This window comes from Hyperolius riggenbachi, chromosome 11 (assembly GCF_040937935.1).
Source record: "Hyperolius riggenbachi isolate aHypRig1 chromosome 11, aHypRig1.pri, whole genome shotgun sequence".
Classification (NCBI taxonomy): domain Eukaryota; kingdom Metazoa; phylum Chordata; class Amphibia; order Anura; family Hyperoliidae; genus Hyperolius; species Hyperolius riggenbachi.
Window position 1 is genome coordinate 75,871,402 of NC_090656.1, and position 25,243 is coordinate 75,896,644.

A 25,243-nucleotide genomic window follows, 5' to 3' on the forward strand; every position below is an offset into this window, starting at 1 on the left:
TTGGGGTGTCTTCTTTCTAAAATGGGGTCATTAGTGGGGTTCCTATACTGCCCTGGCATTTTAGGGGCCCTAAACCGTGAGGAGTAGTCTTGAAACAAAAATGACCTGTGAAATCCTAAAGGTACTCATTGGACTTTGGGCCCCTTAGTGCAGTTAGGGTGCAAAAAAGTGCCACACATGTGGTATCGCCGTACTCGGGAGAAGTAGTACAATGTGTTTTGGGGTGTATTTTTACACATACCCATGCTGGGTGGGAGAAATACCTCTGTAAATGACAATCTTTTGATTTTTTTTACACACAATTGTCCATTTACAGAGGTATTTCTCCCACCCAGCATGGGTATGTGTAAAAATACACCCCAAAACACATTGTACTACTTCTCCCGAGTATGGCGATACCACATGTGTGGCACTTTTTTGCACCCTAACTGCGCTAAAGGGCCCAAAGTCCAATGAGTACCTTTAGGATTTCACAGGTCATTTTGCGACATTTGGTTTCAAGACTACTCCTCACGGTTTAGGGCCCCTAAAATGCCAGGGCAGTATAGGAACCCCACAAATGACCCCATTTTAGAAAGAAGACACCCCAAGGTATTCCGTTAGGAGTATGGTGAGTTCATAGAAGATTTTATTTTTTGTCAAAAGTTAGCGGAAATTGATTTTAATTGTGTTTTTTCACAAAGTGTCATTTTCCGCTAACTTGTGACAAAAAATAAAATCTTCTATGAACTCGCCATACTACTAACGGAATACCTTGGGGTGTCTTCTTTCTAAAATGGGGTCATTTGTGGGGTTCCTATACTGCCCTGGCATTTTAGGGGCCCTAAACCGTGAGGAGTAGTCTTGAAACGAAATTTCTCAAAATGACCTGTGAAATCCTAAAGGTACTCATTGGACTTTGGGCCCTTTAGCGCAGTTAGGGTGCAAAAAAGTGCCACACATGTGGTATCGCCGTACTCAGGAGAAGTAGTATAATGTGTTTTGTGGTGTATTTTTACACATACCCATGCTGAGTGGGAGAAATATCTCTGTAAATGGACAATTGTGTGTAAAAAAAATTAACAAATTGTCATTTACAGAGATATTTCTCCCACCCAGCATGGGTATGTGTAAAAATACACCCCAAAACACATTATACTACTTCTCCTGAGTACGGCAATACCACATGTGTGGCACTTTTTTGCAGCCTAACTGCGCTAAGGGGTCCAAAGTCCAATGAGCACCTTTAGGCTTTACAGGGGTGCTTACAATTTAGCACCCCCCAAAATGTCAGGACAGTAAACACACCCCACAAATGATCCCATTTTGGAAAGTAGACCCTTCAAGGTATTCAGAGAGGGGCATGGTGAGTCCGTGGCAGATTTCATTTTTTTTTGTCGCAAGTTAGAAGAAATGGAAACTTTTTTTTTTTTTTTTTTTTCCTCACAAAGTGTCATTTTCCGCTTACTTGTGACAAAAAATAATATCTTCTATGAACTCACTATGCCTCTCAGTGAATACTTTGGGATGTCTTCTTTCCAAAATGGGGTCATTTGGGGGGTATTTATACTATCCTGGAATTCTAGCCCCTCATGAAACATGACAGGGGGTCAGAAAAGTCAGAGATGCTTGAAAATGGGAAAATTCACTTTTGGCACCATAGTTTGTAAACGCTATAACTTTTACCCAAACCAATAAATATACACTGAATGGTTTTTTTTTTATCAAAAACATGTTTGTCCACATTTTTCGCGCTGCATGTATACAGAAATTTTACTTTATTTGAAAACTGTCAGCACAGAAAGTTAAAAAAATCATTTTTTTGCCAAAATTCATGTCTTTTTTGATGAATATAATCAAAAGTAAAAATCGCAGGAGCAATCAAATAGCATCAAAAGAAAGCTTTATTAGTGACAAGAAAAGGAGCCAAAATTCATTTAGGTGGTAGGTTGTATGAGCGAGCAATAAACCGTGAAAGCTGCAGTGGTCTGAATGGAAAAAAAGTGGCCGGTCCTTAAGGGGGGTAAAGCCCTAGGTCCTCAAGTGGTTAAGTCTATATTTGCTGCACTGATCACCACTGTGCCAGCTATGCACCCCCAGTATTTCCATACAAAGCTGAACAGGCTAAATATGCAAGTAGAATAGGTCTTACTAACTTACTGGTTCTTCATCCAAAAGCAAAAGGCTCACAACAACAATGTTTATGTCTGTTCCAATGGTGCCATCCTTGAAAAGACTGGAAACCTACATGGAGAGAGGGAGAGGAATTCAGATTATCTGAACTAGAATATACTCACATAAGATCTTACCAGGGCTGGTGCTACCATAGAGGCAATGGAGGCAATTGCCCCAGGGCCCCAGAGCCTGCAGGCCCCCAATGGCTACAAGAGGAAAAAACATTTTTCAAAACGACCTTATAGTTTTTGAGAAAATCGATTTTAAAGTTTCAAAGGAAACAAAATACACATTTAAAAACCCGCCAACTTTAACGGTTAATAGCAAATCCACCTTAAATGCTAGAAACCCTAAATTCACAGGATATGTTAAGGAGATCATTGGGAATAAGAGGAAAAACTATTTTTCAAAAACACTTTATAGTTTTTGAGAAAATAAATTTTAAAGTTTCAAAGGAAAAAAGTATACTTTTAAATGCTGTAAATGTCTTTTTTAGTAGCAAACCTAACGGTAGTGTAATTTTACATGTATCAAACGAAACAGCAATACATTTCCTGACAGGGTTTCCAGGGGGTCCATACGCAGCTGCAGCGCTTTGGCCAGGGATCGCTATACAGCCGCAATATGGCTGCATGAAGATCTCTGGCTTTTTTTTCCCCTATTTTCCCAATTTTTTTTTTAATGTTTAGAATGTGGGAATTTTTTTTAAAAAGTTATGTGGGGTCCCCCCTCCCGAAACTTTTTAACCCCTTGTCACCCATGCAGGCTGGGATAGCCAGAATGTGGATCTCCGACCGATTGGGGCTTCACACCCTGATTATACCAGCTGCAAAAAAGGTCCCTTAATGTCGATTTTTGTTCCGAGGTATCTGTCGAGTAGCCCCCAGGTTTATTTTGCTCTGGGGCCCCATTGTTGCTTAAACCGGCCCTGGATCTTACTGTGGTATGGTTGACAGATACAGGACCAATTTACTATATATGAAAAACTGCGGAGGATGCTGGAGAACAGAAATGATTTAAGAAACATGGACAGATAACACTGCTATCTCTGGATCATATCAGAAGGAAGTGGAGTTTCAGAGAGGTTAGAAAATTAGCAGCTGCAAGTAGGTGAAGTAGGTGTCCAGGCTGTCCTGAAACAGTGAAACACTCATTTATTAATATTTTGGCAGCACCACAGGATTCTGATATGACCTCTGGCATGACTTGTACGCTTTTCCTTCCCAACTGCAGTTAACGAGGATCTGTAGTGAAAATAATTCATAAAATTTCTTATTGTTTACAATATTTATTTATAAATTATTATTTTGACAGTGTTTGCCCATTGGAAAGTGAAGCCTTTTGATCTCTGCAAAATGTTTGTTTACTGGGAGTTTTAAAGCCAGTGAAAAAATGTCTGGTCTCCCAGAGTGCTCTGGCAGGAAAATTCCCCATAGCTAAATAGCTAAAGATCACTGGGAGGCCGGGCTACATAGCAGTATCCGGCAATACATATACATACAGTAAAGGAAGTATATCCAGGAAAATTACCATAAAAGTTGGTTTCCTGAATAATTTACTGAATTGTATTATATGTCACTACAGTGCCCCTTTAATAGTCTTAATAATCCACAAAAAAAGAGAGAGCCATAACCTAAATATTTGCTATAATGGATCAATAAAGTCAATACACTCCAAAACAGACATCCATGTCAAAGCCAGAAGAAATTACTGTACATTTCTTGTTGCAAGAGAATGCTATACAAAGTGATCTTTATTAGGGACATGTCCCACAGTACACAATTATAAAAGATAGAAACAGTGGAACAAAGCTCTCAAGACTATATATAAGACAATAAATAATGGACAAGGTATGTGACCAGTGACCAGTTACTCTGGGATGCAATTGACTGATTATATTAGCAAAATATAAATTACACAGTTACTAACTGACAACTACTGGTTGAAACTGGAAAAAAAAATTCTTAGCACCTTCTGTGGACTTGAATTCCTGAAAATCTCTCCCACTCTCACAGAAACGCCATACCAGGCGTCATGCCACCCTGGAGAGTGTGAATGGTTAAAGTTAGCCATTAGAGTTTAGTGGTTAGGGTTAATGTCTTCCTCTGGATCAACTGGTATATGTGTGGTGTCACATTATATATCAAAAATTGAATTGCATGAGTGGGAATGGAGCATTACTATTATATGATTATCAGAGATGCTGCAAACTATGGGAAAATTGCATGCGATACAATTTTCAGATTGAAGACGCAACCACAGGAAAATGTCCTCAAAGGGACAAAAGAAATCTATTAGTTTTATACTGAAAGAACTGCAATGTATGATATTGGCTCTTTAAGAACAGAATGTAGAACAAACCCTTTCAACAACTGTTTAAATGAATACAGCTCCAAACAAAAACAAAACAAAACAAAAAAACCTATACCCAAGTCAGCTGTGATTGGTTGACTGAATCATGAAAGGCTACTGTACACCGTAGAATCTACACAATGGACTTAAAAATGCATTTAAAGTTTAACCTGCCAATAAAACAACATAAACCAAACATGACAGATGTTGACTGGTTTGCATAAAGTCTTTGAGGTGCAGGAAAGGCAAATTATACCTTACCATGTTCATCACGGTCAGGATATATGTGGTGACACTGTCTTTGCCATGTTTGTCCACCATTTTTTTATCAGCCACTACAAGTGTCTCAACAACCAAACTGTTAGCGTGTTGGCGTTTTGCGGCAGAGCGCTTTGACCGAGATGGAAGGGATTGCGCATCTGATTTTATGGAGTAACCTTTCCTCTTAAAGAACGATGCATCTAAGAATGAAAACACAATGAGCAACCATTACAAAAGCAGTAAAATATTCCTGTACACTGGTCAGGAGGAGGAAAGTTCATATATACAGTAGTCAGGTTCTAAGCATAGCATCTCTCCTATCAGTTTCATCTAGTAGCCAACCATAGCTGCTCACTGTTTCAGCGTTAAAGTTTTATTCATAAACGTTCCTATTTAAAAAGGCAATAGCAGAAGAGTTTTTTTTTTTCAGAAGAGTTTCACTTTTTCAAAGGGAAATGTAAAAGTTACTAGAAAATGTACTTATTATTAATTATAGATAGCAAGTGGTGATTGCCAGAAAACCACAGAGATAGTTAATCCTACGTACAGTATTTGGAAACCTTGCCTGATTGGTACTGCCCTAATTTCTACATTACACTTCACACACTACAGGGAGTGCAGAATTATTAGGCAAGTTGTATTTTTGAGGAATAATTTTATTATTGAACAACAACCATGTTCTCAATGAACCCAAAAAACTCATTAATATCAAAGCTGAATATTTTTGAAAGTAGTTTTTAGTTTGTTTTTAGTTTTAGCTATTTTAGGGGGATATCTGTGTGTGCAGGTGACTATTACTGTGCATAATTATTAGGCAACTTAACAAAAAACAAATATATACCCATTTCAATTATTTATGTTTACCAGTGAAACCAATATAACATCTCAACATTCACAAATATACATTTCTGACATTCAAAAACAAAACAAAAACAAATCAGTGACCAATATAGCCACCTTTCTTTGCAAGAACACTCAAAAGCCTGCCATCCATGGATTCTGTCAGTGTTTTGATCTGTTCACCATCAACATTGCGTGCAGCAGCAACCACAGCCTCCCAGACACTGTTCAGAGAGGTGTACTGTTTTCCCTCCTTGTAAATCTCACATTTTATGATGGACCACAGGTTCTCAATGGGGTTCAGATCTGGTGAACAAGGAGGCCATGTCATTAGTTTTTCTTCTTTTATACCCTTTCTTGCCAGCCACGCTGTGGAGTACTTGTACGCGTGTGATGGAGCATTGTCCTGCATGAAAATCATGTTTTTCTTGAAGGATGCAGACTTCTTCCTGTACCACTGCTTGAAGAAGGTGTCTTCCAGAAACTTGCAGTAGGACTGCGAGTTGAGCTTGACTCCTTCTTCAACCCGAAAAGGCCCCACAAGCTCATCTTTGATGATACCAGCCCAAACCAGTACTCCACCTCCACCTTGCTGGCGTCTTAGTCAGACTGGAGCTCTCTGCCCTTTACCAATCCAGCCACGGGCCCATCCTTCTGGCCCATCAAGACTCACTCTCATTTCATCAGCCCATAAAACCTTAGAAAAATCAGTCTTGAGATATTTCTTGGCCCAGTCTTGACGTTTCAGCTTGTGTGTCTTGTTCAGTGGTGGTCGTCTTTCAGCCTTTCTTACCTTGGCCATGTCTCTGAGTATTGCACACCTTGTGCTTTTGGGCACTCCAGTGATGTTGCAGCTCTGAAATATAGCCAAACTGGTGGCAAGGGGCATCTTGGCAGCTGCACGCTTGACTTTTCTCAGTTCATGGGCAGTTATTTTGCGCCTTGGTTTTTCTACACGCTTCTTGCAACCCTGTTGACTATTTTGAATGAAACGCTTGATTGTTCGATGATCACGCTTCAGAAGCTTTGCAATTTTAAGAGTGCTGCATCCCTCTGCATGCTATCTCACTATTTTTGACTTTTCTGAGCCTGTCAAGTCCTTCTTTTGACACATTTTGCCAAAGGAAAGGAAGTTGCCTAATAATTATGCACACCTGATATAGGATGTTGATGTCATTAGACCACACCCCTTCTCAATACAGAGATGCACATCACCTAATATGCTTAATTGGTAGTAGGCTTTCGAGCCTATACAGCTTGGAGTAAGACAACATGCATAAAGAGTATGATGTGGTCAAAATACTCATTTGCCTAATAATTCTGCACTCCCTGTAATATATGGCATGACAACTGTGACTCTGAGAGCATAAATGGGACATTTTATAAGTATTATTATTTAGTATTTATATAGTACCTGCATCTTTGGCTGCACTGTACTAAGTATACTGTCTTTGTCTTGTCACATTAAGCTGAGCTGAGAGTTACTTATGTCTTCGGCCGACAAAGATTATACTGGAGAGGTTTTGGGGGAGTAAGTTAGGGAAGGAGGTTAAAAAAATGAGTAGATACATTTTAATAAACCCAAGATAGCACATATTTATAAAACAATAAATAAAAGGATTGTGGTCACAGTGCAAATTTACTAATCTATGAGCGATACCGCCATCTTCAAACACGGCACAGGGCTCCAAAGTTTTCACACCTAGGCCCATATGAAATTCACTTTTCTCCTAGGAGATATTTTTTAATCTTCTGTTTAAAATAACTTTTCAGTACTTTGCAATTGAAAAAATACCAAAATTAGGTGGAAATGTACTGACAAAATTATTCAGTGTATTTTCTTGCTTTCTGGTGGCTTAAAAAGCATTTTATTGACAAGGTGTAAAAATATCAACTAGGAGAAAACTAAGGAGAAAAAGTGAATTGCATATAGGCCGTAGGCACAATGTTCTCCTAGGTGATATTTTCACACCTTATATATAAAAACAAAACCCTTTTAAGCCACCAGAAAACAACAAATTGCTGAGGATAATTTTGACAGTAGTTTTCGCCTACTTTTTAACATGTTTTCAATTGCAGAGTGCTAAAAAGTTATTTTAACTACTTAAAGACCACCCCACGCCAATGGGCATGGTTGCGGCGGCAGCCCCAAGACCGTGTCAGGTCCTGGAGCCGGCTACTGAAGGAGATCGCGCACAGGGTGCACACGCATCTCCTTCTCGGGGGCGGAGTTCCGCCCCGTCTTAGACGGTTAGATGGCGTGATCGATGTCTATTTACACAGTACAGCGCTGCGATCAGCAGCAGCGCTGTATTAGGGACAGCCGTGTGACACGGCTGTCCCCCTGGGGCACAAGAGAGTGATTGGCTCTCATAGGCAGAAGCTTATGACAGTCGATCGCAGTGATTGGCTGGCAGGGGGTGGGCGGGAGGGACAGGGGAAAAAATCCCACAAAAATACACATTTTTAATAAAAATAAATAGAGATAAATATTTAAAAAAAAAAAAAAAAAAAAAACTGGGGGGCGATCAGACCCCACCAACAGAGAGCTCGAGAGAAAAGGGGGGGGGGGAATCTCTCGTGTGCGGTCCTACAGCTTGGCCTTAAAGCTGCAGTGGCCAATTATGCAAACCACAGCCTAGTCTTTATGGGGGGGGGTTACCACTGTGGTCCTCAAGTGGTTAAACAGAACATGAAAAATTATCTCCTAGGAGAAAACTTAGGAGAAAAAGTGAATTGCATATGGGCCCTAGGCCCTTTCACTATTAACTATTTTTCCTCAGTTATCTCCTAGGAGATAATTTTCATATTCTCTTCAAAATAACTTTTAAGCATTTTACAATTTAAAAAGTACCCAATGACAGCACCAATTTAACATATAGCTGACATGTTTTGGACTACATTAGTCCTTCGTCAGACATGTTTTGGACTGCACTTGTCCTTGTCATAACTATGACTAAGGACTAGAGTAGTCCAAAACATGTCAGCTCTATGTTAAATTGGTGTGGTCATTGCATACAACCTTCAATTAATTAGGTTCTTTTAGGCATTGTGCGATCTTCTATTTCTTGTTGCTGTTCTGGATCTAGTTGGCAACACGGAGTTCCACCAGCACCACCTCTTGCCATATGCACCATTTTCTTGGCCCAATACTTTTACAGTGGGATGCAAAAGTTTGGGCAACCTTGTTAATCGTCATGATTTTCCTGCATAAATCGTTGGTTGTTACGATAAAAAAATGTCAGTTAAATATATCTTATAGGAGACACACACAGTGATATTTGAGAAGTGAAATTAAGTTTATTGGATTTACAGAAAGTACGCAATAATTGTTTAAATAAAATTAGGCAGGTGCATAAATTTGGCCACTGTTGTCATTTTATTGATTCCAAAACCATTAGAACAAATTATTGGAACTCAAATTGGCTAGGTAAGTTCAGTGACCCCTGAACTACATGCAGAGGTGAATCCAATTATGAGAAAGAGTATTTAAGGGGGTCAATAATAAGTTTCTCTCCTCTTAATTCTCTCTGAAAAGTAGCAACATGGGGGTCCCAAAACAACTCTCAAATGACCTGAAAACAAAGATTGTTCACCATTATGGTTTAGTGGAAGGATACAGAAAGCTGTCTCAGAGATTTCAGCTGTCTGTTTCCACAATTAGGAACGCATTAAGGAAATGGAAGACCACAGGCTCAGTTCAAGTTAAGGCTCGAAGTGGCAGACCAAGAAAAATCTCAGATAGACAGAAGTGAGGAATGGTTAGAACAGTCAGAGTTAACCCACAGACCAGCACCAAAGACCTACAACATCATATTGCTGCAGATGGAGTCACTGTGCATCGTTCAACCATTCGGTGCACTTTACACAAGGAGATGCTGTATGCAGAGGAAGCCTTTTCTCTGCCCACAGCACAAACAGAGCCGCTTGAGGTATGCTAAAGCACATTTCGACAAGCCAGCTTCATTTTGGAATAAGGTGCTGTGGACTGCTGAAACTAAAATTGAGTTATTTGGGCATAACAAGGGGCGTTATGCATGGAGGAAAAACAACACAGCATTTCAAGAAAAACCCCTGATCTTTCAACAAGACAATGACCCTAACACTGCTAAAAATCCACTATGGCATTCATGCAGAGGAACAAGTACAACATTCTGGAATGGCCTTCTCAGTCCCCAGACCTGAATATAATTGAAAATCTGTGGTGTTAGTTAAAGAGAGCTGTCCATGCTCAGAAGCCATCAAACCTGAATGAACTAGAGATGTTTTGTAAAGAGGAATGGTCCAAAATGCCTTCAACCAGAATCCAGACTCTCATTGGAACCTACAGGAAGCGTTTAGAGGCTGTAATTTCTGCAAAAGGAGGATCTACTAAATATTGATTTCATTTATTTTTCTAATTTATGCACCTGCCTAAATTTGTTTAAACAATTATTGCACACTTTCTGTAAATCCAATAAACTTCATTTCACTTCTCAAATATCACTGTGTGTGTCTCCTATATGATATATTTAACTGAAATGTTTTATCGTAACAACTAACGATTTATACAGGAAAATCATGACGATTAACACAGTTGCCCAAACCTTTGCATCCCACTGTATACAGTATATGTGGTTCTGTGTCCCCTAATGTACATGTGAGTGCAGTAGTGTAGCTATAGAGCCAAGGGTCCTAGTGCAAGTTTTATACTGGGCCCACCCCTCCAAGCAATGTATGTATAACAATTGCATAGAGCGAACCAGCTTCCTGTTGGGTGAGAGGTGTAAGCAGAAGAAAAGGAGTGGTTTGTTAATGATTACCACTATTCAAAGCACATGTAGAGGTGATTACCACTAAGCACCAATAAAAGACCTAATACAGTGAACAGAGGAGGGCCCCATAGGTCCAGGGGTCGGTGGCAACCTCTGAATCCCCTATTAATAAGCCACTGTGGTTGTGCAATTTGGGCTTTTAGGGTTCTTGGTCAGGACTGTCTCTTCCAAGAATGTACTGTGTGTAAGGTGGTCCTGATGCATCGCTGAGCGATCTGGCGTGCCCAAAAGTCTTAGATGAGCACAGATCGTTCCAATTGTTTTCTTCTTTGCCCCTTTTGCGCTAAGCCATGCCTAGACTGGATTTTTTAAAAGCTCTCTTGCTAAGTGCTAAAAGATTGAAGCACATGCTAGGTTGCTGAAAGGTTAATGAAATTACAGTTTGTGTCATTGCAGTCTTGTGTAGCCCACTGCACTGAGTTTTCTTTACTTTTCTTTTCTAATTAAGCTTAGACAGTTATGTTTTTATTTAAAGAAAAGAATCTCTGAACATGCCTTAATGAATCAAGCTCTACAGCATTTAATTTGCACTCACATTTTTTGGGTCTTCCACAGAAATGATGGTTTGGGGACCTTTGCTGGGATTGGATGATAGAGCTGCCATTATAAGATTTTGAGGTTGTCCTGTTGATGGTCGCGATGCTCTCCGCAGACCGCTTATAAAGAACATGAGGGTGCTGGCCATCTGACGAGGTGAAGTTGTGCTTTTCAGCAAGGTGCTGAGGTAATGGTGAGATGAAATACTCACTTGACCGCGTCCTTAAGAAACCTGACTGAAAAGAAGACATTTAGTTAGCGCAGTTCATTACAAGTTCAAAATGTCTGCACATTTTCACGATTTTTCTTAAATGTAAATGTAAAAAAGGGACACAGAGGTATGTTCCCATCTGAAGGACATGCCCGTTTGACCTCCTCGTCACTCAAAGTCCCTCCTGTGCCCCTCCAGATCCCTTCTCCTCCAAATCTTTCTACAAGCAGCTCGTCAGCAAACTGATGGGGAGTCCCTTGCAGAAGAGGAACTCCTGCATAACACCCCTTCACCGTCTATCAGAGTCTTCTCACTGGTTCTACACTGCCTGCTCCCCACCTTTTCCCCACCCCTTCTGTGCAAATCAGAGCTTTGTGCATCTGCAGCTCCTTGACCCCAAAGATCATGGAAGTGAAAGTAAAGAAGAACTGGACATAGATGGGGCAGGAAGTAGCGGTGATGGATGCTTACTGAACCATTAAACCCCAGGCCCCCTCTTCCACCAGGAAGTTAGCATGCTTTTTTTAACTTTAAGGTTGGCTTGGGTTCTCTTTAGAGGTGATCTCAGGGTTAAACGTATTATAAATTACTTTTGCCTATGTTGCTGTCACTTACAGAAGGTAGTAAAAGGATAACAGATCTGACCGATTTTGGACTCGTCCACCTAATGGGAGATTCTTAGTATTACCATAAAGGGCCCCATACATTACTAGATTTTCATGCTTGATCGACCATTTAATTGGTTTATTTCTGCTTAATCCACAGAAACTGGCCGATATCTGGTCGAATTAACCAATTTACTCAATCAGCAGGACAGAAAATATTAGTCAATTGTGAGGCCGGCTTCAGACTGCAGATTGGCGTTAGCGGTGCGCCGCACCACCAAAAAGACCTTAAGGAATAACCACATTAGTATGCAGTAATCCCCGTCTGGCATCCGGCCAAGAAGGAAGTGACGCTCACTTCCTGTTGGCCAATTAATGACATGCACAGGAGCATATTGCTAAAATACGCTTCCGCGCATGCACAACGCAAAAAAACTGCTGTAGGGTTTTCAAATACACGCGCATTGCCATAGACTTACATGACATCGGTCCGATGCAGATCGCCGCAGGAGCCGCACGGCAATGTAGGTATGGCTGCACATAGGGCATTTCTGGCACAGCATATGGCAACATGGGCAGTAACAACTACCCCATAGACTAACCGACTGAGATTTACCGCACTGCCCCAATGTGAAAGGGCCCTGAATAAATTGGCTACTGTTCACATGATTTTGATCGACAGAACTAATTTTTGGTTTTAGAGCATGGAGGCTCAAAATTGTTCAACTAGATAAGTGAAATAGAATCGCATAGGACCTCTATTGCCGTGCGTGGGCAATTAGTCGATGGACCACATTGTTGTTGATCGCCAAATAAAGTCAATTGCATCATTGTGCATACAGTTTTGTATGGGCACTTCAACACTCTACAAAAGTTGTCCCTGGAAAGGATCTGTACATAGATTTCAGCCAGCTTCCTCACTCATTTGGACACTAGTTTAGAAGTTGGACTGATAAACTGCCATTCAGTGGTACTTTGCTGCTATAGCAGCGCCTGGGTCCCAAACTGTTACACAAGGGATCATGCCCGGACCCCTTTGGACAACAGAAAACCACAGTGTCAAGTTCTTGTTGTCCGGACAGAAGATTTCAACGTGTATATAAATATTTCAACTTAGCTTTCACTTTAGCTTTTTTGGTTGTAATTGCCCTCTAAGGTGTAAATTCTGAGAAGAGCGAGTTTACAACATGAATTATCTGGCATTAAATCAAAGTGTAATCCAACACCTCAAGTCATCTTCTAGAATTCAGTAATATTTGCTCAGGGATGATTCGTTGTCAAAGCTGCTTTATCAATCCACGTACAACTACACTCCTGTCTTTCAAGCATCCAGCAAGAATTTATTGCAGAATTCATGTTAAAAATAGAAAGATATTTCAGACTGAACTTCAGTTTAACTCTCTATAATGTTTGCTGAACTGGTCTCCTCCTATTATCAGCAGAAAAAAACTCCAGTGTTGACACCAGCAAAAGACTCATAAGAGACTTATAAAAATTGTTTGTCTAATTTTAAGATGCAGTCATCAAAATACATAAAATCATATAACATCATACGACACACAGCTCAGTACTAGAGCACAATGTGGATTGGGGATACTTCCCACCAACCTTCTAAACTTCATTATTGTTCAGCAAGGCCAAACAGCTGAACACCAGACAGATAGCTAAAACACTGCTAAACTCGCAGTACTTGGGAAATGTCTAACATTCCAAATACATTTCCAACTTAATCTAGCCATATAGTGATCCTCCAGATAGCCTAGCAAAATAAAATAGGTCTAGCATAAATTCTCATTTATAGGTTTCACCAGAGTTGATAGAGTTCCAGCAGGGGTAGAGACAAATAGGTACTAGGTTGCTCTGTGCCCTCCCAACGTTCTTGTTTGCAGTTGCGCAACCCAACTTCAGCAAAGGTCCATCTCCTCCTTGCTGACTGGACAGTACAACAAGCAACTGATGAGCTTATCATTCTCTTCTCTGCTCCCCAATAAAGACCCCAGTGAGAGTAATGTGATTGGTTTACTTCAAAGAGGAAAAAACACCGGGGTCACTATGTGTAGAAGGTTTAACACCAGGGACCTGCTCATGATGTGTACTTACCCACGCAACTGCTATGATTAAGTCTGGATTGAATGACCTTATGGGAGATTGGCTGTCCCCACTTGGTTGGGTCATTCCTGCTGATGCAAGCACAGTTTTAGTTGCTCTCCTGTGTGTAGTGGGAACTAGAATTCTTGGGAAAATAATCCGTTACTACTATTGCAAGTGGCTGGGAGGCCCCCAGGATGTGTGTGTGTGGAGGGGAGGGGGGGATTGGAACATATTGTTCTGCTAATAAGACATCATATTGTGTCCATTATTTAACCCTTTAAATCTTTAAACTTCCTACAAACACCTCACAGCCACTTGCAATAGTTATGGTGTTCAAGTGACAATACTACTCGATGCAGAACAGTCTGATTAGTGCATTGTATAACTCTCTCCATTCCATTCTGTGACTGCTACTGTGCAAGGATCATATACAACTTTTAGGAAGGCAAGAAGTAATTTCACTGGCTATGCATAAAAAGTCATTAAAAATTAAGGGCACTGCCTCCTACATTGGAGATCAGGGTTCGAATCTTGGCTGAAGCCAGCACCTTTTGATTAAGGAGTCCTCAGGCAAAACTCCCTAACACTGCAGGGTGGCCTACTGAGCGCACCCTAGTGGCTGCAGCTCTCAAGTGCTTTGATTCCAACAGGAGAAAATCGCTATACAGATACCATAAAAAGAAAGCACACAGTGACTGCATATGTGTATGGAATGTGTGTTTGTTCTTCCATTGACTATAATAATGTGCAAAAATCATCAAAATGCAGCATGCCGTGTGTTTGTGCGCATGACACCCCCCCCCCCTCCACACACACACACACACACACACACCACCGACTCCCCCTCCCCCCCCAAAAAAAACACATTAAAATGGGCTTAAATGGGAGAACACATGTCCTTGAAAACATTTACTACAATGCAGAAATTGCATTCTACCATTTGCATATTAAGGACCACTTTTTCTCTTTATTTTCACACAATGTTTTTCCCATGCTTTTGCTGTTATTTTCAAAACAATCTTTCGTTTTCACGCTGTGACTGCATTTTTCATAAGATTCCATTAGAAAAAAAGAAATGAAACAGCTTTTTATTCTGCATTTGAACTGCTTTTTGGATTGCTGCTTGTACTGAATAAATGGTTGGCTCCCACTAAATGCTATTCAAAAACAATTTAAATGCCCATGTAAATGCAAATAAAATTACATTTAAATACCCAATTCACTCGGTCAAAAAAAGGGGTGAGCATTCAGCAGTTGGAAACCATGAATTCCCCTGTACAGTTGATAAATATTTCTGAGAAATCCTGCTTGCCTCCCAGCTTATCCTGGGTGGGTCTTGGGCAGATCTTCACAGTGTCAAGCAAAGGGATTCAAGAGCAATTCAACAATGTATTAAATAATGCTGCTCCAAGTTACAGTATAATCAGCTTAATTCATTTATAAGCAGACTTTCTCGTCCTTAAAGCTGGCCACTAACGGTCCAATTTCTAGCGAAAAATCGTTCGAGCGATTAGAAATTCTGATCGGATTGGTTGTAAATAATCTCCATTGGTGGACACAATCGATTATGAACGAGTGAAAAAAATGTCGCCCGAATGAATTTTCGTCGAACGAAAATTTGGATTTTCTTGGTGGTCGTGATAGATCGGAAGCAAAGATTGGTTAGTTGATGGTGTAGTGAACGATTTTTCGTCCGATCAGAATTTCTGATCGCTCGAACGATTTTTCGCTAGAAATTGGACAGTTAGTGGCCACCTTAAGTTGCTTCGAATGATTACTAAAAACAGCCTGTTCTGCCCTTGCAAAGCTTTAATGAAAATGTAGTGGGTGATCCAACACTTCTTTACATTAGTTTCAGGCAAAACCCGCCCATTCCTAAGGCTTTAAAGATGCCAGTCGTTTAAACTGCCAATTAAGCAATCACTTTCTCTGTCTAATGCTTAAGACAGTGACAACCGGTTAAACAGGGAGTCTATAGAGAATATTAAATCATTTGCAACAAGTAACTTCTGAAGCGCAGAAAAAGTATAAACTACTGCTGTTACTCCTATTCAGTGTGTGGATCAATCAAATGATACTTTGTAGGATTTTCCTGCAAATTGCATGTATTAGCAGTGGCGTGGCATATATTGACAAATTAGAAATGTATTTCAGGAGAGGAGAAACAATAGCAGTTGGACATCTACAGAAGTGGGTAGGATGGAAGCGCCCAATGTGTGTTTACTTTGAATATTTTAAAATACAAATACAAAATTATATAATAAAAAGAGAAGTAATTGCTTACTGTAACGATTGGTGTCAGCAAGGACAGATTTTCTGATCATTGGTGATCTGCAGTATCACCAATAATACAGATGTTATACCTGATTATGTGGTGATCTGCAGAATCACCAATAATGCAAGTATAGCAAGACACAGGACACTCAGGTGTAAGATAAGTGTTTGGTGCAACAGTAAATATAGATAGAGATACCCACTATCCCAGAGGAGCTGGTAGAAGGGGGTATTTCTAAAGAACACTGTAATCAGTACTCCAGCAGGCTGGAGATACAGATGAGTAGTGATAGGTTCACCCGAGGAGCGGGTGATGCACAGTAAGACAATGTATACTGATCACTCGTGGAGCGAGTGATTCAGAATGTACTGCAGCAGGTGATCACCTGAGGGGCAGGGGATCCAGACAGTACCGCGTAGCTAGTCACCTGAGGAGCAGGTGATTAAGAATGTATTGCAGCTATCTACCTGAGGAGCAGGTGATTAAGACTGTACTGCAACTATCTACCTGAGGAGCAGGTGATTTAAGACTGTACTGCAGCTAACTACCTGAGGAGCAGGTAATTCAGACTGTACTGCAGCTATCAACCTGAGGAGCAGGTGATTCAGACTATACTGCAGCTATCAACCTGAGGAGAAGGCGATTACTGAACTGAAAATCCCTCACCAGAACTAAGCTCACTGGTGAGGGCAGGAGAGTCAGACAAGCAGGTTCGGCAACACACGGACAGATACAGTACAAAGGCAGAAGACTGAATCAGAGTGAGGTATAAGCTAAGTCGGCAACTAGATCAGATAGGCAAAGGCACAGAATCAAAAGACGGAAGAGTAGTCAAGGCTAGCAGAGGGTCATAACAAATAATACAATTCAATTAGTACTTAAAACTATAAACAGAATTTGGCTAAGTGGGGATCCCCAGCTCCTGCTGGTTCTAGCACACTTTCGGATCTGACTAAAGGTCTGAGTGCTAACATGTAGCATATGCAACAGCAGACGAGGAACAACTGACAGGCATGTCCTATATATACTGGGAGCGCTCCTTAGCGCCGCCCCAGTCACTCAGCCAATCAGGATCAGTGTTGGAGTCAGCTGACCGGCTGATCAGCTGACTCCCCTTCTGCTTGCATAAAGGTCCTGTCTGTGCGCCCTCAGTCTATGTGCGACTGAGGGACCAGGCAAAGTTCCATCATGTAACAGCGCGGCGGTGGCCGCTGGCTGAGACGCGGGGATAGCCGTCATGCCACTCAGCGCTGTGGCGGCCTCCCCCGCATTCACCATAGTCCCAGGCACAACTCCATCATGTACCTGCGCGGCGAAAACGGCCGGCTGAGACGCGGAGATAGCCGCCATGCCGCTCCCTGTTGCGGCGCCATCTCCGCTATGCTTTACACCTACCTCTCTAGAAGATATAGACACCAGTTCAACTGGAAAGTTTTTATTCAAAAAGCAATCTGACAATGCGTTTCACTGGTCATGGCCCACTTTCTCAGGTCAATACGAAATGCCTTGATAGCATAGGGGATATAGTGTAGACGCCTATCTCTGATGTGGTGTACATTCTCTGCCAAGGCTTTCCGAAGTCTTAAGCCGATTTGTGTGGTAGCAAACTAGGCTGTCATGTGGCAGCTGAGCTTCCTCCTATGGATAACGAGCCAGTTTCATACCAGGTGATCTCTGTGAGCCAATCTCAGTAATCTCAGCCCGGTAAATTGAATAAAGGCTCTGGTCCTGAAGTGGCTAGAACCTGCTGGTACCAAATCAGTTAAAGCAAACCTGTGACATTGTTAATCAAAAAAGTCACATACTTACTTCGGTAGGGCGAAGCCTCCCTCCGAAGCTCTCAGCCACACTACCATACGAGAACAAGTGTGGCTGCACTGCACAGTGCGGCCAAGCTCTGTCCAGAAGCCCTTGTCAAAAGGCTCCAGGAGGTCTCAGCACTGCACTGGTACAGCAAGGAGTAGAGGGACGGGGCCCATAGGCAAACGCAGGGGGGATTACAGCTGCCCAGAATCCCCCCTCAGACCAGGGTCAGTGCAGTGTCTGGGGGACAGGCACAAGTTTAGACACCAGAATATTTGCAGGCATCCTGCAGCTCACAGCACTGCCACCTTTCTTTCCCTGCTACAGTTGACTTTGGATGGAGCAGCAGTGTGTACAGAGCATGGAGCAGCAGTGTGTGTACAGAGCATGGAGCAGCAGTGTGTGTACAGAGCATGGAGCAGCAGTGTGTGTACAGAGCATGGAGCAGCAGTGTGTGTACAGAGCGTGGAGCAGCAGTGTGTGTACAGAGCATGGAGCAGCAGTGTGTGTACAGAGCATGGAGCAGCAGTGTGTGTAATGAGCATGGAGCAGCAGTGTGTGTACAGAGCATAGAGCAACTCTGGGGAACTTAACAGTCAGGCATGAGCACAGCCCTGTGCCCTGCTGTGGGAATGCTTTACTTTCCCCGTCATTAGCAATGTTAGCGGTCCTCATTATCTGTATCCAAACTGATCCTGATCGATTCAGTTTTCGATCGGTAGCAGTTCTGACATGTCGGAAATAATTTTCAGATCCCGTCAGTCGGACGGGAAATTGCATCATATGTACCCAGCATGATATCTTACTATTATTATACTGGTCTGTGTGTGGCTTGAAAATCCTGGGTTTGCCTCTGGTGCTGGCCTCTGGAGGATTTGACCAACGTATAAGTACTTAAATGGTTTAATCGCCATGGGGTGCATTCACTGTTTGTAAAATTGATGTGCGCTGTTACTGGGTAGGTAGGGTGAGTGGCACAATTAGCTTGATCCAAGTTACCTACATAACGCTAATTGTACAACGTGAACCCTTTTGTCTCACAATGCTGTGTAACGTGTGTGCATATCTTCCAGCCCAATGTAAAAATATGTACCGTACTTCATTTGTTCCCTGCATCAGCAGTAATCCCTCATTGTCTTGTTGTATTGTTTATTTTGCATTGTCATACCCTGTTGTACAGCGCCATGGAAGATACTGGTGCTATATAAATCAATAAGAATACCTACTCAGTGTAAAGGCTCATACACACCAACCAACAATCTGTCCAGCTATCTTCCAAACTGGTCTATTGGAAGACAAGATGGTTGTGTGTACAGGTGACAAACAACCAGATGACCAACTGATAACAGGTTGTTTGCCAAAGCCAACCGGTGGATCAATCTGACCAACTATCAGGCAGGCTGGAATGTGTGCACAAATCTTTTGAACAACTTTATTGTTTTCGAATGTGGACATGTTGTGAAGTTTGTCATTTAGCTTGCACGCATAGTATTTTGGTAAATTGGTTGTTTAGTTGGTTGGGGTGTATGTACATGCTTGTACAGTTATCAACTTGTTGTGTGGTTGGTCATGTTGTGCGGTTGGTTGTGCCTTCAGTTGGATGTGTGTATGAGCCTTGATGGTAACCTGTGCATGACAACATTACCTACAGTTAGTCAATAATACACCCCAATATTTCTAAATGCAACAAGTAGCTTTCATTTTTCCCTATCTACAACAGCTTCTAATTTTGTCTTTTAAGGTCACCCTGCTTCTTCACCGGTAGTTTGCTCATACCTCGGCACATTCATGCAGAGGGTTATTTTCATGTGAAATGCAGGTGGATTGTTCTCTGCATATAAATCTGCACACATCATGAATGAATCTGACACCACCTGGCTTCCCAAATCCTTTGAACAAGTTGAAACAACAGTCCGCACACACTCTTATCCTCAAAACCACCCCGCCTCATTGATATGTATACCTTTATGATATGATCGTATATTCATGAATTAAATAATGCCCTTCCAAACTTTTTTCGCAATAATTGCTTTGCTCATAACCACAGATACATTCTAATAACACCATCTTTATTTACATACACAATGTAAAACTAGTGATAAGGATTGCTGGGTGTGTATCTCATTCAAACCATCAATCAAGTTATAACACATCACCAATACATAAATCCTTTATGCTAATCTGCCCGACATCAAATGGTGCTGGCTGACAGTTCTTCTGAAAGTATTAGGAACCTAATACAGGGTAAATGCAGGGTGATCACGATTTTTCGAATTTATACTTAGAGGTTTCCTGTGTGGTTTAGGCTGATTTTTGTTAGACCAAGCGTTTTTTGCAATGCAATTGCACTTGTCTTTGCCTGCCGGTTTCTAGGTATGCCCCTTCCGCCATTGGGGTTGATTCACTAAGCATTATTGTGCTTGTCGGTGGAAGTTAAGTTTAGCATGCGCATGCTACGCGCAGTCCTGGCAGCGTGCGCTCCTAAGTAATGCCCAATTGTTCTCAGTGCCAATCAAAATCGCACACCTCAGAGTAGTGGTTGCTGGTGCAGGAAGCCATTGTCAATATAATCCATAATGTCAAAAGAAGGGGCCGGTTAGCAGTCTTGTTCAGGAATGATATACTCCTTTATTGCTCCAACACACATGATATCTGACCGTCACAGGCGACGATCGTTTCAGGGCCACACAGGTCCCCTTTGTCAAGGCATAGGCAGACAAAACATATACGTTGTTTTGTACATGTTTTTTCTGCCTATGCCTTAAAGTGGACCTGTGTGGCCCTGAAACGATCATCGGCTGTGACGGTCAGATATTGTGACGTGTGTGCTGCAGCAATAGAGGAGTATATTGTTCCTGAACACGACTGTGTGCAGACTCCTTTTTTTGTACATTCTCAGTGCTACACACTATACTTGAAGTGTGACTGCAATACTTCACTACTTAGGAGTGTGCACTGCCAGGACTGCGCGTAGCATGTGCGCGCTAAAATTAACTCACAATAATGCTTCGTGAGTCAACCCCATTGACTTTAATCCAAATGTAATGTTTGAGGAAAGATGGAAAAAGTAGAATAGGGGTATCACATTTACAATAATAACCATGGTGCCCTTGAGATCGGAGAAGCACTGGCGAATCCTGTCTGATCCAATTTTAAGATCAAAGCATGGTCAGTGGATGTGTTTAAAATAGCTTAAAATGAGGCTCTGTTCAATAATGCAATATACTGTGTTATTTCATTTATATCATTCTTAAAGTGGATCCGAGGTGAACTTTTACTCATTGCATAATTGTGTTTCTTTCCTATTGTTTATAGGGCATTCCTCAAGCCAAATACTTTTTTTGTTTTTGTTTTAATACTCTAATTCCCTATAAACTAAATAAACCACATAAAGTCCAATGTCCTATACTTTATGCTCCACCAGGATAACAGTGGTGAGAATTTAACAATGCACTTAACGCACTTAGACACTTAAGCCTGGTACACATATCCAATTTTGATTGGCCAATTTTACCACATCCATGTAGTATGAGAGCTTACCTACACAATCTGTTCACAGTATTCAAAATCTATTGACCTTATACTACATAGAATTGGTACTATTGGCCTATCAAAATTGGATGTGTGTACAAGGTTTTAGGCCTGGTACACATTTTCAATTATTATTGGCCGATCATTCACCAATTTAACCACCTACAAATTGAATGAAGTTCAAGAGATATTGAATACTATGAACAGACTGTGCAGGTAAACTCTCACACTACACGGAGGTAGTAAAATTAGTCAGTGACTAGCCAATCATAATTTAGGCTGGTTTCACAGTGGGACATTACAGGTGCACGTTAGAGCAGCCTGTAACGCAGCCCACCGCACAGCAATGAAAAATCAATGGGCTGTTCACAGTGCCCAGGTTGCATTACATAGTAACGCTGCGCCACAAGACAACGTACTGCATGCAGTACTTTCTAAGCGGCAGAGCCACATTAGACTGCTTGCACATGCTCAGTACAGGTGGGGTTTTTTTATTTTGGGGGCGGAGAGGAGGCGGGGAGAGGCCGCTACGTAGCCAGGCACATGGCTACTTAATATTCACTGCACTTGCAGTGTTTTCTTCTTGGAACGGCCGCTGATTGGCTGGCGGGACCACGTGATGCGGAGAGCTCCGCTCACGTGGTCTCCGCAGTGCCTCCGACAGAGCAGGCGCTCCAAGAGCTGCTTGTAACGCGGCTCTTGGTAGCGTCCTGCTCCAACACCCAGGCGTTGCGTTAGGGGCACGTTATGCGACCTTAACGTCCCCTCTAACGCAACATCCTGGTGTGAAACCAGCCTTAAAGTGTGTACTGGGCTTTACTACGGTGACCAGACGTCTCACTTTAGCCGGGCCGCGTCCCGGATTCGGGGTCCCCTGTCCCAGGCTGAGCGATGTCCTGGGAATTGTCCCGCTTTTAGCCGCGGGACATCCCGGCCTCGGGACTCTGGCCACCGTCCGATTGCAACTGGCCGCTGCGTCTATTAGACGCCGCGGCCAGTTGCAATCGGACGGTGGCCAGTTCATAGCCCGCAGCCCCGCTCCAGCCTGCATAGTCTTCCGGCAGGCAGAGCAGGGCTACGGGAAAATGGCGTCCGAAGCCCTGTACTGGAGACTATTTGTGTCTCCAGTACAGTGCTTCGGGCGCCATCTTCCCATAGCCCTGCTATTCCACTCAGCGCGGGAGATTTGCAGGAGCAAGATCGTCTGGAGAGCTGCACAACAGAGGATGGCCGGGTGAGGGGACTTGTGTCAGGTGAGTAAATTTTTTTTTTTGCAGGTGAAATGCTGCCCAGTGCCCACTGTACTATTATTTTCTGCTGAAATGTTGCCCACATTGCATTATTTTTTGCTGAAATGTTGCCCACATTGCATTATTTTTTGCTGAAATGTTGCCCACATTGCATTATTTTCTGCTGAAATGTTGCTCACATTTCATTATTTTTTGCTGAAATGTTGCCCACATTGCATTATTTTCTGCTGAAATGTTGCCCACATTGTGTTATTTTCTGCTGAAATGTTGCCCACATTGCGTTATTTTCTGCTGAAATGTTGCCCATGTTGTGTTTATTTTCTGCTGAAATGTTGCCCACATTGCGTTTATTTTCTGGTGAAATGCTGCCCACATTGCGTCTATTTTCTGGTGTCTGGGGTACTATTGCTGCATTTATTATTAAATGGTCATAGTTGGCTATATTTTCTGCTTTGGGGTTACGGTATGATGCGAATCCTCGTTTCACCACATCATGGCGGAAACACTGCCTTCTTATGCCTCGCTGTTACATCATTACGTTAGCTCTGCCCATACAATGCCCATTTTTTGGCGCAGCGCACACAACCCCCCCCCCCCCCCCTCCCCGTCCCAGGTTGAACTCAGAAAAATCTGGTCACTGTAGCTTTACTGTCAGCCAATTACATTGTAAGCTGAGTAGGAAACTGGGAACTGAAACAGGAAGAACTAGTGTCACCTGACTAGCAAAGCAATGGGGCAGAATGGAATACCATAACCATTGTGGTAGGTTACACAATTCACACATAAGCATTTCAACCGTGTACCTAGCTGGTTGAAAAGAATAATTAACGCATACCCAAAAAAATCCATAGGCAGATTTATAGAAAAGCACTAGACATAAGATCAAAGTTGATAATTCTGCGAGTGTTTCTGTGAGTTAGATCCCATAAAATGCACACAAGACCTCTTTTAAGTTGCTAACATCTGGTTCAATAAGCTCTGATCCCCTAAATGGATTTTAATAGGTTTATTTATGAAGGCTGGCAGTAAGGTGCACCTGGGTGAGGAAGTCAGGAGGTTCAAAGCATTGTCAAACTACAGGGAAGAATTAGAGGGGAAAACAACAGTAATCACTTGCTAAAGAAAAAAAATGTCATAGGAAGATCAGAGATAAGTTATATATGGAGAAAGGGAACAAACGCGATTATATGCCAGAAAGATTAGCAAAAAAGATGAGCAAAATCATTTTACTGGGAATTAGGTGAATTTGGTACGGTTGTATTAAATGCAATTCAATAACCGTCTTGACTGTAGATCTGTAACTGAAATTGAAAAGACCCTTATAATTATTAGGATTCCCCATTACTCCTATTATACTATTTTTTATTTACTTTTTTTGTTTTGTTTTTAGTTTAGTTTATTTATACATACCCCTGCAATTTCCTTGCAACATAAGCAACTATTTGGTGCTTGTAAGCCTAAAAGTAAATGTAAAGGCAAAAAAAAAAGTTAGATACTTATGGAGAGCGACGGGTCTGGATCCTATAGAGCCTCCCCTGTCCTCTAGTGTACCCCTCGTTCCAGCGCAATAACCCCGTTTTATTTTTCACCTTTTGAGGCTTTGGAAGCACTTGTGTACCTGACAGCTCCGTACTGAGCATGCGAGAGGGCACGCTAATGCATGCGCAGTACAGAGCCGCTTGTCTTCGGAAGTACTGGGGACACGACCAATTGGTCGAGTACACACAATGTGGGTGACAATGCTAAAACGAGGGTAACAAGAGAAGACAGGGAAGGCTCTATCGGATCCAAAGCCTTCCCCGTCCATAGGTAAGTAACTTTTTTGCCTTTACATTTACTTTAAAGGATACCTTAGCACTGTTCAAAATGTAAAATTGGGAGGAGCAGGCATGTGTAGGAGGCTCTCCTCATGCACACCGCTCCCCCGTTCTCCTCAGTCCCCCTCCGTTATGGTCTAATGTCCCCCTCAAGCTACTTTCGGGTTGGGTCTGTAAGCAGTGCGCAGGCGCTTCCCTAGCGATGAGCATCCTTCAGGGCCGGCCCGCCCATGAGGCGGGGTGAAACTTTTGCCTCAGGCGGCACTTCTGGGGGGGCGGCACCCGCCCGTCCATGTGTGTGGGGGGCCGCCCGAGCTGGAGGGGATAGCGGGCAGGAAGGGGGTATTGGGCCTAGCGGCGGGGAGGGGGGTCGGACCCCCCCCCCTCCCTCGCCTGGGTCCCCCCGTCCTCCGCTCCCCTCCAGCTTTAAAAAGGTCCGTGCTGTGGCTGCAGCTATTCGTAAGAGGCAACGGGCGGGGATTACTCACCTCTTCCTCGTTCCAGGCCAGCGTGCGCTCCACTGACGTCAGTGACGCCGCAGGAAGTGACGTCAGTGGAGCGCACGCTGGCCTGGAACGAGGAAGAGGTGAGTAATCCCCGCCCGTTGCCTCTTACGAATAGCTGCAGCCACAGCACGGACCTTTTTAAAGCTGGAGGGGAGCGGAGGACGGGGGACCCAGGCGAGGGAGGGGGGGGGGGGTC

The 25,243-nt window shown here is 42.5% G+C and overlaps 1 protein-coding gene across 5 annotated transcripts in view; it reads right to left on the reverse strand.

Annotated features, from left to right (window-relative positions):
* ADAMTS18 (ADAM metallopeptidase with thrombospondin type 1 motif 18) overlaps positions 1-25,243 on the reverse strand; it is a 196,392-nt gene that overhangs the window by 100,898 nt on the left and 70,251 nt on the right. For 4 of the 5 annotated variants that reach the window (XM_068260418.1, XM_068260416.1, XM_068260417.1 and 1 more), the window contains 3 exons: positions 10,957-11,194; positions 4,768-4,967; positions 2,140-2,223 (listed from right to left, as the gene is read on the reverse strand). In XM_068260418.1, the coding sequence (XP_068116519.1) occupies positions 2,140-2,223; positions 4,768-4,967; positions 10,957-11,194 (522 nt within the window). The remainder of the gene's footprint in view (positions 1-2,139; positions 2,224-4,767; positions 4,968-10,956; positions 11,195-25,243) is intronic. The other variant, XM_068260419.1, reaches the window with a different exon arrangement.